The sequence below is a fragment of the Puma concolor genome, chromosome A1, assembly GCF_028749965.1.
Source record: "Puma concolor isolate L17-30 chromosome A1, mPumCon1.1.hap2, whole genome shotgun sequence".
Classification (NCBI taxonomy): domain Eukaryota; kingdom Metazoa; phylum Chordata; class Mammalia; order Carnivora; family Felidae; genus Puma; species Puma concolor.
Genome location: NC_141667.1, coordinates 39,796,262 through 39,814,454, shown reverse-complemented (window position 1 = coordinate 39,814,454; position 18,193 = coordinate 39,796,262). Strand labels below are relative to the sequence as shown.

The 18,193-nt window shown below is 36.3% G+C and overlaps 1 protein-coding gene across 4 annotated transcripts in view; it reads right to left on the bottom strand.

Annotated features, from left to right (window-relative positions):
- The window catches only part of ITGA1 (integrin subunit alpha 1), a 207,195-nt gene that overhangs the window by 104,166 nt on the left and 84,836 nt on the right, over positions 1-18,193 (bottom strand). For 2 of the 4 annotated variants that reach the window (XM_025924152.2, XM_086678565.1), the window contains exon 2: positions 5,459-5,579. The exons of 1 other annotated variant lie outside the window; for it this stretch is intronic. In XM_025924152.2, the coding sequence (XP_025779937.2) occupies positions 5,459-5,579 (121 nt within the window). Of the gene's footprint in view, positions 1-5,458; positions 5,580-8,029; positions 8,396-18,193 lie in introns of those variants that run through there. One more of the 4 variants, XM_086678579.1, reaches the window with a different exon arrangement.

Sequence of the window (18,193 nt, the reverse complement as noted above, 5' to 3'; positions counted from 1 at the left end):
TATTCTCCCAAATATGACATTTATTCCATAGTCCATTTCTTAAAGTAAGTATGCACCCTGTCTGATTTTATAAACGTTTACAGAATATCCAAAGGTGTTTCTAAAATTTATTTCACATTACCAATGCCTGGATCCCTTTAGAACAATAGGCTGCTACAATGCCATCCTTCAAGGTTTGGACATTTAGATTTTTGTAGTTTGCTTACTTTTAAATTCAGTTGGCCACACTGCTTTTGTTACTCTGGTATTTCACACCTTTTATATAAGATCATTGTAGACATGGAATGTCAAAGTGGAATTAAATTATCTGACATTCTTATACATTCAAACACTCACAAACTCTCACATGTATACTAATACATAAAGTCTAAAACTGCAAAGATTGTTATTATCAGCGCTTACTTTTTAATATAGTTCTAATAAAGAAAAAAAAGCACCAGCCTAGGAGTGGAGAGACAGGAGTTCTATTTTCAGCTCTGGCCCTGAGTAGTTACATTTCCCTGTGGAAGTCACTTACAAAAAACAAAAACAAATCCTTTATTGAAGTATGGTTGACATATTAAAAGTTGTACGTACTTAATGTATACAACTTGATGAGTTTGGAGACAAGTATACACCTGTAAAACTATCACCACAGTCTATGGCATAAACATATCCATAGCCTCCAAAAGTTTCCTCCAACCCTCTTTAGTTATTATCATTATTAGTATTTTGTGATAAGAACACTTAACCTAAGATCTACCTTCTTAGCCAATTTTTAAGTATATAATACAGTATTGTTACCTACAGGCACTGTGTTGTACAGTAAATCTCTAGTATTTATTCATCTTGCATAACTGAAACTTTGTACCCTTTGACAAATACTTTGTTTTCCCCTCCTCTAAGCTCCTGGTAGCCACCATTCTACACTCGACTTCTAGGAGTCTGACCATTTTAGATTCCTTATAAAAATGAGATTATGTAGTATTTGTTCTGTGTCTGGTTTATCTCACTTAGCAAAATGTCCTCCAAGTTCATCCATGTTGTCTTAAATGGCAAGATTTCCTTCTTTTTTTAAGGCTGAATAATATTCAATTGTATGTATATGACACATCTCAAAAATCTATTCATCCATCAATGGACTTTTAGATTGCTTTCAAGTCTTAATTATTGCAAATAATGCTGCAATGAATATAGGTGTGCAGATATCTTTTCAAGATCCTGATTCCATTTATTTTGTATATTTACCCAGACAGCTGGATCATAGCGTGGTTCTATTTTTAATTTTCCGAGGAACCTCTATACTATTTCCCATAGTGGCTGCAATTTACATTCCCACCAACAGTGCACAAATATTCCCTTTTCCCCACTTCCTTGCCAACACTTATCTTTTGTGTTTTTGATAACAGTCTTAAGAGAGCTATTTTTGACATTATTTTTGCATGTGTGTGTGTTTGTTTTTTTCATTAATGATAACAGGGAGTTATACTCGATTAAGTTGTTCAGCCAACAAATAACCATTGAATGTATATGATGTTTAAGGCCCTGTGCTAGATGCTGGGTAATGCACAGAGTTGCAAGTGGGAAGCAAAACCAGTCCTTGCTCTCTAAATATTTCCTCCAATATATTAACTTCTCCCTCTTATCTATATTCCATTTCAAGTTTCCAACGACATTACTCAAACCATTGAAAACCATACTTACCAACTTCCTGATAAAACTTATTTTCCCTTTCGTGTATATTTGTCTCTGGACGACCACCCATTTTCCAACCATCCAGTGTAGACATCTTGGAATATGTTTGATTCCTCCTACACCTTCATTGGACACTTCCAAACTTCCACCAGGCTTTGATGGTTCATCTAAATTTATCTTGCCTACACTTTTCTTTCATTCCAGTTCTCTCTAACCTAGCTTGGGACCTCATCTGTTAAGCACCAGATTGCTATTCTTGCTTGCCTATAGATTCCCCAGCTTTCAGGCACTTTTTTCTCCAATCCAATTATTTAAATGTAATATTATGTGATTTCCTAAACCAAGTTTCATAAATGGTTCTTTTTTTGCCCTTTTTAAATATAATTTATTGTCAAATTGGCTTATATACAACGTCCAGCGCTCATCCCAACAAGTGCCCTCCTCAATGCCCATTGTAAATGATTCTTTTTTTTTTTTTTTTTTTTTTAATTTTTTTTTTTCAACATTTATTTATTTTTGGGACAGAGAGAGACAGAGCATGAACGGGGGAGGGGCAGAGAGAGAGGGAGACACAGAATCGGAAACAGGCTCCAGGCTCTGAGCCATCAGCCCAGAGCCCGACGCGGGGCTCGAACTCACGGATCGCGAGATCGTGACCTGGCTGAAGTCGGACGCTTAACCGACTGCGCCACCCAGGCGCCCCTCATTGTAAATGATTCTTTTTTTTTTTTTTTTTTTTATTTTTTTTTTTTTTTATTTTTTTTTTTTTTCAACGTTTTTATTTATTTTTGGGACAGAGAGAGACAGAGCATGAACGGGGGAGGGGCAGAGAGAGAGGGAGACACAGAATCAGAAACAGGCTCCAGGCTCTGAGCCATCAGCCCAGAGCCTGACGCGGGGCTCGAACTCACGGACCGTGAGATCGTGACCTGGCTGAAGTCGGACGCTTAACCGACTGCGCCACCCAGGCGCCCCTCATTGTAAATGATTCTTAACGCCTGCACTTAGGTCCAAGTTTCTTCGTCTGGCTTCTGAGGTCTGCCATTACCCTTTCCCCTCTACTCTCCCAATGTCAGTCCTTTTTGCTGACCAACACACTCACTTCTCAAATCTATGTCCCTGCTTATGTGGCTTCCCAGATTAGAGTGGCATTGCTTCTTCTCTTATTAAAAGTTAAATCATCTTTCAAGACTCAGCTCAAGAGTCAAGAATCACTTCCTCCTTCTTTTAACTCCCATTGATTTTACAGTCTTTATTATACTGATTAGCACTATTCTTTATTTCTAATTATTAAATATCAGCCCTCTATTAGGTTATAAACTTTGTATTTGTCTTATATCTCCATAGAATGTAGCATAAGCTAGACACATGGGATGTATTACATAAATACTTGTTGCTTGATTGGCCCATAGTTTATGCTATGACTAAAGAAAAACTCTAAATAATCCACCAACAAACATTTGTACATAGACAAGCTATATTTCATCAAGAAAGCAAAATGTATAAGGCATGATCTCTAACCTAAAAAAAAGTTAATATATTATTATTAACATTATCTCACATGTGTATACAAAATTCTGAATGGTTTGTCTAAAATTCAATTCAGTGTAGGCTCATTCAGAAAGGCCATTAGCAACATCTCCCCCCCGCCCCCAAGTCCCCCGCCCCAACCTTATTTTCCTATCTACTCTGTGCACTCTTGTTTCTTTCCCAATGATGGTTTGGCTGTCTTCCTTTACTCATCTACACATTCACCTTCTTCAAAGACAAATTCATGACATCAGGCCTCCATTCAGCCTGATTTTGCATTTTCCTGTTTTTTTATTTTACAGGTATCTTGAAAGAGATTCAAGAATGTAGAAGGCAGAAAACTCACAATAGGATGGGCTTATAATAAGGGACAGAAAGAAACTAAAGAGATCAAATGGGTGTACCATTTGATGAACTCTTTATTACTGGGGAGAAATATGAACCTTTATTACTCTAGTAAGATTCATTCAGGTAACTAAGGACTGCTGATAACACATTGCCCTAAAATCAGGGAGCCTGGACTAGATAATAGAGTAAGTTTAAGGGATTTCCTTACATCAGAACATGATAATCAGACTTTCATAAAATAGGTTAAAAAATTTTGAGTCTCCTTAAGTTCATTTTAAGTAAGTTGTTTAAGTCTTTAAGGCTTGTTATTTGTTATATTTCTCTTTATTTAAAAACAATTGTTAATGTTTATTTATTTTTCAGACAGAGAGAGAGAGAGAGACAGAGAGACAGAGAGTCAGAGTGTGAGCGGGGGAGGGGCAGAGAGAGAGGGAGACACAGAATCTGAAGCAGGCTCCAGGCTTTGAGTTGTCAGCACAGAGCCTGATGCGGGGCTTGACAAACCCTTGACAAACCTTGACAAACCCATCTCACAAACCACGAGATCATGACCTGAGATGAAGTTGGACATTTAACTAACCGAGCCACACAGGTGCCCCTGTTATATTTCTCTTTAAAATTTATGTGACTAATAGTAATTACTGAAAAGTAACTTTCATATGTATTTTATTTAAAAGTTAAGCTTTTTAAAGAAAAATATATACTGAGTTTCAGTTTGTTATAGCTTACGTCCAAGGAGAAGCTCCGCCCGCTCACATTAATCTCTGAGAAGCAGAGCTCCTGGAATTGCAGGCATAATGCCAGCAGAATAAAATTGGTGTCTAGAGCGATGACTTTTCCCATTTAACCTTAGAAGGGGGGGGATGGAGTGGTAAGTGAGAGTACAGGATGGAAGGACAGAGAACATATAATTCATACTCTATTATTAGATTTCTCACCTAAGATATTTGTAAGGAAAGTAGAGACTGAAATGCTTCCAAAAATTCTAGTTTGTACCTAGGATATAATATTTGTACATAGAAAATGTGAGAACTCAAGTTCTTACTATTGATCATTTTGGGGAAATTATGATCAAATTAACTGTAAAAGATAAAGTGAAACATCAAAAATCCATATCTTTTTATTTATGAAATATAGTAGAGTGATTGATTACTATTTTCCTAGGAGATATAAATCGCTTTTTGTTTATTCTTTTAGTTACTAGAATAATTTAATTTACTTTAAGTTATTAAACTGTAGCAAAGTTTAACAAATTCTTGGTCTTTTTTTCCTATAAATTCCAATTTAAAAAAGGAACACTAAAAATTACATTAAGTATACAGCAAAAGAGCTTTAATATTAATTTTGTGTAATTTTCAACAAGTTAAATGTGGTTTAAAAGTCATACCTAAAGTGAAATGAACTATTATCAAAGGGTTTAAAAGTGTATAAAAGAAATTCAGTAAAGTTCATTATAAACCATAAATCAAACTCAGTAGGTCAGTAAATCACCAAAAAATTAGTCCAATAATATTTTGTGATATTAACCCTTTCGATCTCATTGGGATCTCATCTGGCTTCCAATACTTGCAGCTGAATTTTAGCTATTCTAAAATGAGAAGAATCAAAGAACTCTTGTCAGAATAACATAATTACAGAACAATGACTATTTTGGACAAGGACCTTCTTTGAGGTCAACACAGGCTTAGAAATCACTAACCACTTCCTTTAATATTGCCAAGGAATTTTCCTTTTTTTTTTTTTTAACTGGGTCAGTTTCCATTACCGAATGATTAAGACTGCATTTTCTACCATACATAATTCATTCTGTTGAAGTCTCATTCATAAAACAGACTGTAGCTAAATAAGATTTTCCATTATCTTAGAAGAAAATTAAAAAACAACACAACAAAATCAACCAGCTTACCATTTTCCCTCTTCATTTTCATATTGTTGAACAGTATATCCAAACATGTCTTCCACTGGGCCACTGAAGGTCATTGAATTTTTCACATCAACATTGAATGATACGCAGAAGCCTAAAACAACTTTAAGAGGGAAAAAAAAGTCCAGTTACACAGAGTTAACTAAGATTCCATCATGTTTTGAATTATGGAAGACATGATTAAAAACTGTGCTCTTATTAAAAAGAGCGATGATGTTCAAAAAAATGAGAACTGCAAGAAAGGTCTATGATATTAACTGCATTACTGACTTTAAACCAATATCATGGCTAAAGAATTCAAGTACTGACATTCGAACAAAATCCTATAGTAATTCAGTAGCTATACCATTCCCAAAGCTTGTGATTTCAGGATGTGTGAGAGAGCTGGCAGAAAGTCATGCTTATTTGTGCCTAATGGGAGTTACGGATAGCTTTCCAGTAATGAGCTCTACAGGGAATCATGGCCACTAATGAAATGTAAACAACTTCATTTTCCTGTTTTGACTACGCAAGTATCACCATTTAAATCCTCAGGACAGGAAGCTTTCTCCTTGCTGCTTCCAAAGGAAAAGCAAGCTGATTGTCTTCACCCAGAAATGGCTTCCTAAACAGGCCTGAGATTTGCTCTGCATCCCTCTCAATCAATATGCTAGAATCTCCTTAAAGTGTTGTCGGTGGTGATAAACACATAGGTTGCTGTCGATGATATATCTAAATCAGATGACATAGCTAGAGTTTACTCAGTGCCTGGCACATATTAGATATTCAATGAGGGCTAATTCTCTTCCATTTCCTTGTAGTTCAGGTAATGAAAACACTTTACAAGTGAGACTCTCTCCTAAAAAGAGTTCTGAATGGTGCCAAATTCCATGTTTGGTGCTAGTTTTTATTTTTTTTTTATTTTTATTTTTTAAATTTTTTTTCAACGTTTTTATTTATTTTTGGGACAGAGAGAGACAGAGCATGAACGGGGGAGGGTCAGAGAGAGAGGGAGACACAGAATCAGAAACAGGCTCCAGGCTCTGAGCCATCAGCCCAGAGCCTGACGCGGGGCTCGAACTCACGGACCGCGAGATCGTGACCTGGCTGAAGTCGGACGCTTAACCGACTGCGCCACCCAGGCGCCCCATGGTGCTAGTTTTTAAAGTATACTTGTGAAATCACAAAGTATTCCCCTCCTAGATGAAATTAAGAATTCTTTCCAAAGAGCACTCCCTTATAAAATTACAAAGCATCATAAGATACATTCAGAGGTGATTAAATTCACTGTCCTTTGTTAAAATCATGATATAGCTACACATATCCTGAAAAATTCTCTTTCCTTACTCATTATAAAGTCTTCCATAAATATAGTCTAAATTCAGACTCAAACTCATTCTATACTCTAATTTACTATCTTCAAATTTTAACATTATTAAGTTCTTTTTTTGCCCAGGGTTGTACCTAATTTATAGAAAATTTTGTCCTTAAAAAAAAGATATTTATATATACTTATTTATGAAAAAGGATACTTATGTATACCTATTTATAAAGTTGTCCTTGATTTTTCCAACTGGAAATAATCTTTTAACTACTAAACCATTCTCTTTCATCTTTTAAATATCTCTCATGAAAATAATTATTAAATACTATTTTATTTACATTGTAATTATCTGTGTGTGGTTTTCTTCCCCAAGATTGGAAAATTCTTAAAAGCAGAGACTCTTTTACTCATCTTTTTTATCCCTTCCCCCAATCTAGCACAGTTCCTTGTACACAGATGGGCAATAACATATTTGTAGAATGAACACATTGAAGGAGAAAGTGTACCAGTTGAAGTTAGAAGTGAACTGGCAACTGCTTCATTTTAGTTCAGAAAGACTTAATGGAGATGGAAATTTTCCAGTTAGATTTTTAAAGGGAGGGAGAAAGTCAACTTGGCAGTGTGAAGAAAATATGTCCCAAGGATTTGGGAGGGTCTCTGCAAGTAGTAAGAAGCAAAATGGGACAAATATGGTTACAATATCATAGAGAGATTTGCCTCGCTGGCGTGGAAAATGCAGAAAAAGAATGGATGGGTAGCATAGGTCCATTTATGTACATTTCCTGCTCATACTTCAAGTGTGATGAAGAACAGCTGGTTACCATCTTCTGCGTAATTGCCTTTCATATATTTGAAGACAGTTTTAAACACAGTTCACTCTACTCCAGACTATTTAGTCTCCTACCTATCTCTCACTGGTTTATTTATTTTTTAAATTTTTAATAGATCATTTTTTTAAATTTTTAAATATTTATTTATATTTGAGAAAGAGAGTGAGACACAGACTCCAAGTGGGGGAGAGACAGAGAGAGAGACAGAGAGAGAGAGAGAGAGAGAGAGAGAGAGAGAGAGAGAATCTGGAGTAGACTCCAAGGCTCTGATCTGTCAGCATACAGCCCGACGTGTGGCTTGAGCTCATGAGCTATGAGATCATGACCTGAACCAAAGTCGACTGAGCCACCCACGTGCCCTAAGATTATTTTTGATATGAGAGATACACAAAGTAGTATGTCTACAACAGGATTTCTCACCTCTAGTGTTATTGACATTTAGAGTCAGAAAATTCTTTGTTATGAAAGTCTATCCTGTGTATTGTAGCAGCATGTGTGGTCCTTGTCCACATGATGCCAGTAGTACTGCTTGCATTGTGAAGATCAAAAGTGTCTCCAGACACTGCCAAATTCCCCTGGGACCAAAATTGTCCTGGGTGAAACTCACTCTTCCGTAGATAAGGACCAGAACACCACCACCAAGAATGTTGTTGAAGATGATGGAGAAACAACTGGCCTGCAGACCAGTAGCATTTGTATCACCCAGAGCTTGTGAGGGATCCAGAATCTCAGGTTCCACTCAGATTTCCTGAATCACTGTCTCCATCCCCACAAGATCCCCAGAAAGTGCGATTCCTGTGAAGGTTTGAGAGGAACAAGTCTATAATATGGTACCCCTCTTTCATAATGTTGATACAGGTAACATAATTTACCTAACTTAAAAGTATTCACCATCCTTTAGACAAAAGGTGGGGGTGGGGGAGATTATCTTTAATCAGGGTCAAGTTCACCCCTCTTGAAGTATTTTTCCAGAAGTTTATTATCCTTACTGTATGTTCTCCCAAAGGCCATTCATGATACTCCTCACTATAAGACCAAGAGCTTTTGGTTTCCTTTTTAGGCCTGTTTATTCCACATGTTGTGTGGAATGTCCGGGGGTGTGTGCTGCACTTTTTTTTTTTTTTCTTCATTTCCTGTCCTCAGAATTCTACAGGCAATTTGCCCAAAGTGATCGTAAATCAGTCTCTTTCAAGTTTGTTAAGGCACAAAGGAGCCTGAAGCACAGGAGATGACATAAAAAAAATAGTTTACATCTTGTTCTTTTGATTTAAAGGAGCACATAAACAGTGAAAGCTTCTCGTGACTTTGAGTTCGATGTTCATTTTGTTATACTAAGTTGTTTTGGAACTTTCTGTACCAGAGGTAAAGCAAAAATCATACTTATTCTCCATCAAAGCCAAAAAACCAAAACAAAAACAAAAACAAAACAAAACTGAGGTGGCTTAAGCAGTCATATAAGATGAAAATGATGGGAAATAAAACATAGACAATAGTCAGATGTCAAAATGAAATTCTGATTTCCATGCAGCAGCAAAAGGGGGATTTTTCCCTTAATAAGCACAACATTGCATACTTATTATGTGTTGCTCTTCACATGCTCCTTCTCATATAATTTGTCCCAGGCCCTACAATGAAATAGTGTTATTATCACCACCGTACAAATGGAGAGTCAGAGGCTCAGGATAGCGGAGAAATTTGCCCACGTTTCCCCAGGATTCCCAAACATTCACCTGAATTCAATATCTACATCTTATCCCTAAAACTGAAAAGGGATAGTAGAAGGTGATGCAAAGATGGGTCTAGAAGAGAGGCTACTATTAGTTCATGTAATTACATCTCCTGAGGGGCAAAATTGGGGAAGAGGCCCTTCTAGAGTGGTCATAGCTAGGGAAATGGGGATAAGGAGAAAGATTGGAATGAGGAGAGAAGTCATGGCTACAGAGCTCTAGATAAAGCATCATGAGGGACTTCAGTCAAAACATTCATGTTTAGGTAGAAAAGAAATAGAAAGGCTTGCTCTCTTTCAAATATGGCTGTATGTGTTATATATCTAATATATCTAAGGACTATGAGAAGGAAGAAAGATGAGGAAGAAGATGAGATTGTTAGTTTTGAAGGGTACCTCTTGTTAAAAAAAATCATTTTGCACAATTTCTTTGCCCCAGGATGGAATTTGATTTGTAAGACAACTAAATGAGAGAAAGAGAAAAAAGAGAGGAAGAGAGGGAGAAGTAACCTACAATTGTATGGTATTTTCTGCTTATAAACATTTTGCCACTTAGAAACATTTTCATATAAAAAAGGTATTGAGCTAGACAATAAACTGTGAAGGTTAGGCAAAACAGCAGTGACTATTCTTTTCTTGTGTGTTAGGAAACTGGAGCTTAGAGGGGTAAAGTGATTGGCCTAACATTAGGCTGTGTTAGTGGCAGAGACAGGACTTCAACATTTGTCTTCTGAGGTCAAATCACAGACTTTCCATGACAACAGTGCTATTGAGGTGGTCAGATTAATAAAAGTAAAAATAATAATCGAGGTCAAGAGAACTCTCAAATGGGCCATGAGGGCTCTTAATCATCTTGTAGCTTTGGATTATTTGAGGATAAGGACTGGCAGGAAAAGCTGAATGAAGGGGGCAAAGTCTGGGCATCTCCCAAGGGCATTGACTCTCTGGTCAAAGAAGACCTTCTTCCTCCACACATCCTCTGAGTTCCAAGAAAAGTCACTGCAGCCTGTTTGATTTTTTTGCTTCTTAATGAAAAAAGTCTGTCTTTCACAGGGTGGTCCAGAAATTCTGATCTAGTAATATCCAGACTGAAGCATTTAATAGCTAATGGAATTTTGAATATTTAAAATTCTAAGCCGAAGGGAAAATCAAATCAATGGTGACTAGGGATAGATATTAAAATGCTATTGCTTTTTTCAACAACTTCTTATACATTTATCCAATCTGGAAATAGGAGAAATCATGGTATTAGCATTATATTTATTGTTTTTAAAGAGGGAATTGCCATAATATTAAGATAGGAAATAGTAATAATTGTGTTATTATAGTTGATGGTTTTTAGAGCCAATTCTTTGATTGTATAGAAAGATGCTAATCTTTAGAGATAGATGAACCTAGTCTTAAACACAGCCCTTTCGTTTATACTCTGTATGTAATTATTCACATTTATTCAACTACTCCACAAATAGTCATCAAAATTTTACTTTAGGTTGAATATATGACTCTACCTAGAGGTAGAGTCATAAAAGATGGTGCTTCTGCTTTCAAAATACAGTAAGTGATTTAATTTCTATGAGCCTCAGCTTATATTTAAAATGAGCTTATACATGCTTTATAGGTATTGGTTGCTGTGAGAAATACACATTATGTATGTAGCAATAGAGAATGCTCAATAAATGAGTTAATTGTGTTTGTAAGTAGAATCCAAAGAATCAGTTTACCATGTGGCAGTTGAATTTTCTTTTGGAAGAGGATTCCCCACCCCAATCCTGATGACAATTTGTACCTTGAAAAATGACACAGATGTGTTATATCAGTGGGGCAGGACATTGGGTTCATTGACTCATTTCCAAAAACAATTTCCTGTTTCCAAACTGGCTGCAATGACATGTGCAAATAAAATCTAAGATTAGGGCATCAAGCCTTCCAGGTGAAAGAGCTGGCCGAGGAGGAAGAGTGCAGATGATTCTTGTCCTTCCAGTCAGAGCTCTTGGATTCTCATCTCAGACCCTCAAGAATATTTATGATACCACCCAGGTTTTGAGCCAACAGCAAGTCAAGAATTCTCTTACATCAATGCCAATCTACTCTCCTCGAACCTATTTCAAAGATTACAAGTGTATTCCAAGGACAGGATAAGCCTGAAGTGACTCTTTCAGTATACTCAAGCCATAATAATAGTCACAGCCTTGAGCCACCTGAGAATCAGATGATATACCTAGCCAGTGCAACCTGTGTGTGCAGAGCTGCAGAGGCCCCATCCTCCCCAAACCTCAATGTTGGTACATCCTGGGTCCTTCTTGTATCTCTTGCTGTGCCACAGCCTCTTGGTGGAAAGAATTTATCCACCCCAGCTCAAGTGGATATAAACTCCGAAAATTATATATGCTCACTGTAACTAATGATGTGATACAATAGGTATTTCATATCACTTCAAATTTACTTTTCTTTCTCCCTAAATTCAAATAAAATATAGTCAACTTTGAGACACTTCAGGGGGTTGGAGGAAAAACACTTTAATGATAAATTTAGTGGAAAAGTTGAAAGCCTTTTTCCTCACTTGTAATATATAATGAAACATCTTTATAATATCTGTCTATAAATCTGTAATTTTTATTAGTGCATGCTCTTGGTGGCTAAGCGAGTTGGATCTCAATTTTGGTGTACATGATTACCTTAAAAGATAAAATTTAATTAGTAGTGTAACTGGATCTGTCCAAAAATATTATAGTACAACATAATTCCAGTTGATTTGAAATATGAGATGATTATTTTTACAGCACTGCAATATGGAGAAGGACAAGACAAAGAACTCCAATGGTGAAGACACAGAAAATAAAAATAGAATGAAACAAACAACATTAGAGCCTTGATATAGAATCAACACAAGTGTTTGGAAATGGCATCATGGTCTCAAATACAGGAATCCATATTTTCTGGAAAAAATGTCAGATCTAACTCACTGCTTCCAAATAATTGCAACTTCCCTATATAGTTATGTAAGAGGAAAGTCTGGCTCCATCAGTCCCACCATTTAGAGCTCTTTCATCAGAAATGATGCAACATGTCAGAAAGATATCTACCAGTATCAGCAAGTCCAGAAAAGCCAATCCAAATAAACACCTCGATGTTCAAGCATTTTCCAAGTTTCATCCCGGGGGGCTGCTTTTTAACTTCAGCTTGCTGTAGTGAGTGAATTGTTTTGATTTTAGTGCTAACGTCCTGTGGGCCTCCAGTTAATACAAATGGTATTTGAACTTCAAAGTGAGTGTGTGTTTATGTGTATCTGTATATGGCTGGTGGGAAGGAGACAAGGAGGGCTAATTCTTGGCACATAGTAGGTGTTTAATACAAGTTTGTTAAATGAAACAGGATGGAATAAACAGAGAAATGAAGATTTCTCATATAAAGGTCATTCTGGCTGTAAGAACTTATACCCTTTTGTAAGTGCTGCCCAGAATATTAAAACTCCAAAGGAGTGTTTCCCAAACATTCTTTGTTAAAAATCCCCCTTTTAAATTTTTCTACATAAGTTTGTTCTTCCACAGTGTTTATTTTCCTTTGTAGTATCTACAGACATCTGCTCTTTTCCCATATCCTCCCACCACAAATAATTGCCTGCTCTGCCAGCTCCTCTCAGACTGTCCCTTCTCCTGAAATTCTTAAACAGTCTTAGTCTCCCAACGCCTCCACCCTATCAGCATCATCTTCTGGCTCTGTGTTTTACAGGATAAAAAAGCTGCAGGACCTCAGGAGTCCCTGGACCTCACTGTGGGAAACAAGGCTCATGTGTTTGTGCAAGCAACGTGAGCACAGAACTCTTCTCCAGCTGCCCTGGCATCCTGGGAGCTGAACTCATGAATTTCTGTGGCTACACAGCATGCAGCGCTGCATGGGGAAAGGCGTACTACACTTCAGAGCGAGCAGGGTTGCATACTATTCAAGTATTTACTCAGAAATGGGAGATACAAAGTCTTTGGATGCATAAAAGTATGAATGAAAGTTGCACTTTTGTTAATGAAAACTTTTAAGTGGATTTTATTAGCTTACATATAATTTCTTCTCAGTGAGACAGTAAGGTTGTTTTTGTTAGGATGTACAACAGATACTTTTGAGGGCCAGGAAAGCAAAGAGGTAGTACGTACCGTAAAATAAATAGTTTTCAATTTACCTAGTAGTTTTAACTGGCAATTTCCAAATCCAGGCACTATCAGGTTCCATTATTGATTCTCCTATAGATTCAACAGGACAATTTTTCTGGATGGCTTAGGTGTTGGCTTCTCAAATCCATACACATGTCTATTGGCTTCTCAAATCTTTACACATGTATACATGTGAGAGATGTGGTTACTACTTCAGGTACTTTTATTGCTTCACTGAGACAGTGAATTCTACTTTGTTTGTTTGTGTGTTTAATAACTCCAATGTCAGTTAGGACGTTTAAAATAATTCATTTCACTGTGTATACTACCTCTTTGCTTTCCCAATCTATGAAACTACATCTTGCGCACACTAGCAAAAATAACCTCAGGACCGGCAATGTGGCATTGGCTCATATATATCACAGGGAAGAAACTATATGTAAGTTAATATAATGCATTGATAAAATCTGTAAATAAAAGTACAACTTTTTATTCAGGTTTTCTCCTCAGGCATCGATAGACACAATGCATATGGTATCTGGGAAAGATGTGATTCTGAGATTGAACCAACAGCATCTCAAAACGTGAAAAAGGATTATCCAGTTACCTAATGTATACATGGTATAAAAAGAACCAAAAGCCATTCTCTCTTAATTGCACAACTTGTAGTTTGGAAATAAAATAGTTTAAGTGAAAACACACTGTATGTGTAACAAAAAAATGAAATAGAAATGAATGGAAAAATTCCAGTATGTGAAAAAAATCAGTTAAATTAAGTTGTGATTATTTAGATTGGAAAATAATTACTGGCACTTTGAATCGACTGTAGTATTTTTTCAAAGAGGGAGCATGCCTGGCCTTTTAAAAATGTCTTGATTTTTATGCAAGGATTTTAAGAACACAGTCAACACATAAAATGAAGTCGGCCCATATTTTATTTTGCTGTAGACCACAAAGGGGTATTAGATTTAACTTGCCTTACTCTTTCATTTTTTTGTTTGCCATATTGCTCAGAAGCAGGAGGCAAAGCATACAGATTTATAACATTTCTCTTTTGATGGAATAAGGTTATCTAAATACTTTCTGGTTTAACACACAAGTAGTCAATCATTACCATTAATAAATCAAGGGCTTCATGAAGCTAAGTAACAAAATTAAATACTATGCAAACTCTAACAGTATACCCCGACCAAAAACAAAGTCTATTAAGAAAACAATTGCTCATCGTAGAGTTACCCAGTTGTTTTAATTGGCAATTTCAAATTGTAGGCACTAAGAGATGCATTATTGATTCTCATGTACTATGTAGGCTCATTTTCCTAGATGTCCCTAATAATACACTATCACTTAAACAAAAGTGATTCTTTACAATTTTTCTCTCCATTCCTAGCTAATTATTATAACTAGTTTTCATTTAATCATTCATTACCAAACATTCTCTTTATTCAAAAGCCTTTTGGTACCTGCGTTCAATTTAAAACTTGTTCAGTTTATCAAGAGAAAATAATGGAAGCCAAATGCATTTTATTTGTTACTCGCCTGAAAAAAAATTGGAAAATAAATCAGAAAGTATTTTAAAGGACACTGGGTTTGTTTATAAGAGATGAAGAAAAATCTCAGTAGCCTTGGAATGTTGAAATATTTCAGAAGGCAAGGGTCAATAGAATGCATGTTTTCTTTTCAGAGGGAAGAGATAACTTAATGATGCTTTCTTTTCTGTTTTGAGATAGCTCTAAATTTTGTTTCCTTAGTTATAATTGTTGTTGCTAACACCATGATGATCTTTCAGCACTGAGAACATTAGTTGAGCAGTAACGTCCTTGAATCCAAACTCTCTTCCTATCTAGCAGCAGCATCTTTTACATTCTTTCCATTAGTCTCCTAGAATATCTTGTAATTGAAATAAATACAGATGTTATAATCAAAATCCCCAAGAACTGGCAGCCAATATTTTCCTTAAATGGAAGCATGTTGGTACTTAGAATCACAATTTTGGCGACTCAGTACTTGTTACATACAAGGATCCTGAAATTCAGGTAAAGGTTACCTCTGGGCTGGGGGCAAGAGAAGGAAGAGAATAGGATCCAAAAGGAAATAAAATTGTGGTTTTAACTTTATATATTTTTAGAAGAAAATGCTTACTTCCCAATCCTGATGTTTTCTTTTATGTGGAGGGACTTCCATGACCTGTAAACTTCTTGTCTGTATCTATATATCCCACCCTCCTTTCACACTTGAATAATTGGTGAGTTTGAAAAGAGAAGCTATATGGGTAGTCCAGTCTTCTCTTACTCATTTTCTCTTTGAAGTGAACCTTCCCCACAGAAAAACAAAAACAAAAACTAAACAATGCTTTCTTCTATTTGTCAGGCTCTGAGCTGGTGGTGGAGGGTAAGTGAGCTTTGTCTAAGGGTTAATAGGAATTTCATTCATCAGCTATGCTCCATTCCCATTCTTTGTCATTTCCCAGTTAGTTCTAACCTCAAGTGAGGAAGAGATTTCCTCATTTGGGGGCTCTAAAAAAATCCTAATAGGGTTTTATTTCTTATGAAGAATAAACAATTATGGGACAATGTTTAGATTTTACAAATCTGGGTATTGGGCACATTTGTGTTTGTTGTTATTCCTTTAATTTTAAAGGATCTTAAAGTATTTTACTATAAAAGAATTTATATTTTTTTCTATATAATTATTATTATATATTTGAAGATATGTTGTCATGATATAACTTTTCTAATTCTTTTTAATTTTATTGATTTTTAAAATTTCATTATCTTTTAAAAAAGAATTAGAACAAACACAATGGTGTTCTCATTTATAGGAACTGCAAGGAGACACAAAATAAAATTACTTGAATGGATACCGTTAATTAGTTTTTACCATTTCCTATTTTCCACCATCCCTTCACTATCAATGACACTGAGAATAAGGGGTGGGGGTCAACAGAAGATATAAGAAGGCATGATTATGATAAGGGGGAGATATGATAATTTCAGAGGCAGGCAAGTTGAACAAGGGCATGGTGGAGATTTGGCTAAAGATGGTTTGCTATGACAGTTGCCTCTTACATTCACACTCTGGTGGACATCACTGACAGTTGACCTCAAGGGCAAAAAAAAAAAAAAAAAAAAAAAAATCAAAGATTTTAGAAATGAGATTAATACTGGGATACCTGGAAGGCCCAGCCAGTTAAATGTCCAACTCTTGATTTTGGCTCAGGTCATAATCTCATGTTTAGTGAGATCGAGCTGTCATTGTGGAGTCTGCTTGGGATTCTCTCTCCCTCTCTCTCTCTCTCTCTCTCTCTCTCTCTGTGTCCCTCCCCCACTCACCAGGGGCATAAGTGTGGCTCAGTCAGTTGAGCATCCAACTCTTGATTTTGCTCAGGTCATAGTCTCTTGGTTCGTGAAATCAAGTTCCCCATTCAGGCTCTGCACTGGTGGTGTGGAGCCCACCTGGGATTCTTTCTCTACTTCTCTCTCTCTGCCCCTCTCCAGCTCAAGCTCTCTCTCAAATAAAGAAATAAACTTAAAAAAAAAAGAATTGAGATTAATACTATAATTAGCCAAAGTTCACAATCTGCTTAACAAACACATTGGCCTGAAAAGGAACTAACTGACTGCTAGAATTTTCGCTATTTCCTTTCCAGTACTTGTCCGCAGTCTAGTTTCTAGGACTGTGCTATTTATATGGATGTCTCTTCCTCTTCAGAGAACTGCAGACAGTTCAAATCATGAAACTGAGAGTGATATTAAGAAAGAAACACATGTGCTGCTCCAGGAACTCATAATTCCTTACTCTAGGAGAAGTTTAACTAAGAAGTATGGAAGTAAGTTAGGCAACACTGACTTTCCACTGGCGATTTTTGTTTCTTTAAACACTAGGCTCTCAGGGAAGATGTAAAAGAAACAAGTCATCATCCAGTTTAGAACTGTTCAGCGTGCCAGAGGTGTATTTGACATTACTTCTGAGAATATGAACACATAAAGATAGAAAGAAAAATGGCCAAGGAGTTGTACACTTAGCAAGTTTACACAGGATACAGCAGGACCATGGCAGATGAATGATAATGCATATTTGACAACTTTCCTCAAGTACTGCAACTTTAGGAAACTTGCTGACTTCATCATTTCTCATGATTCCATGTCTTCTTGAAACTCTCTATTCTTAAGTTATTGTTTGGATCTTTAAAGGGACAGAGATTAGCACAACTGAATCAACAGCAACAACAAAGACCACACCCACTGTCATCAATGGAATCCAATACTACATTTCCTCAGAAGGGAGCCCATAATATACTACAGAATGTTATGAGGAGATTTTTTTTTAAGGCCTTAGAGTTAATGAAAATTTGTATCTTATAAAAATATAAAGATAATTAAGTGGCATTAGACTGGATACACCCTTTTATGAGGGAAGAGTCAGGATCCTGAGGGTTCTATATAGTTTATCCTAGTGACTGTCCATTTTAATGTCTTTTCCAAGATGGTCTTTTCCATCTAGTGATACAACACAAAGGTAACGTTCTCATTTTATTTTTTTTTTAATTTTATTTTATTTAAAAAATTTTTTTTAATGTTTATTTATTTTTGAGACAGAGAGAGACAAAGCATGAACAGGGGAAGGACAGAGAGAGAGGGAGACACAGAATCCGAAACAGGCTCCAGGCTCTGAGCTGTCAGCACAGAGCCCGACGCGGGGCTCGAACTCACGGAC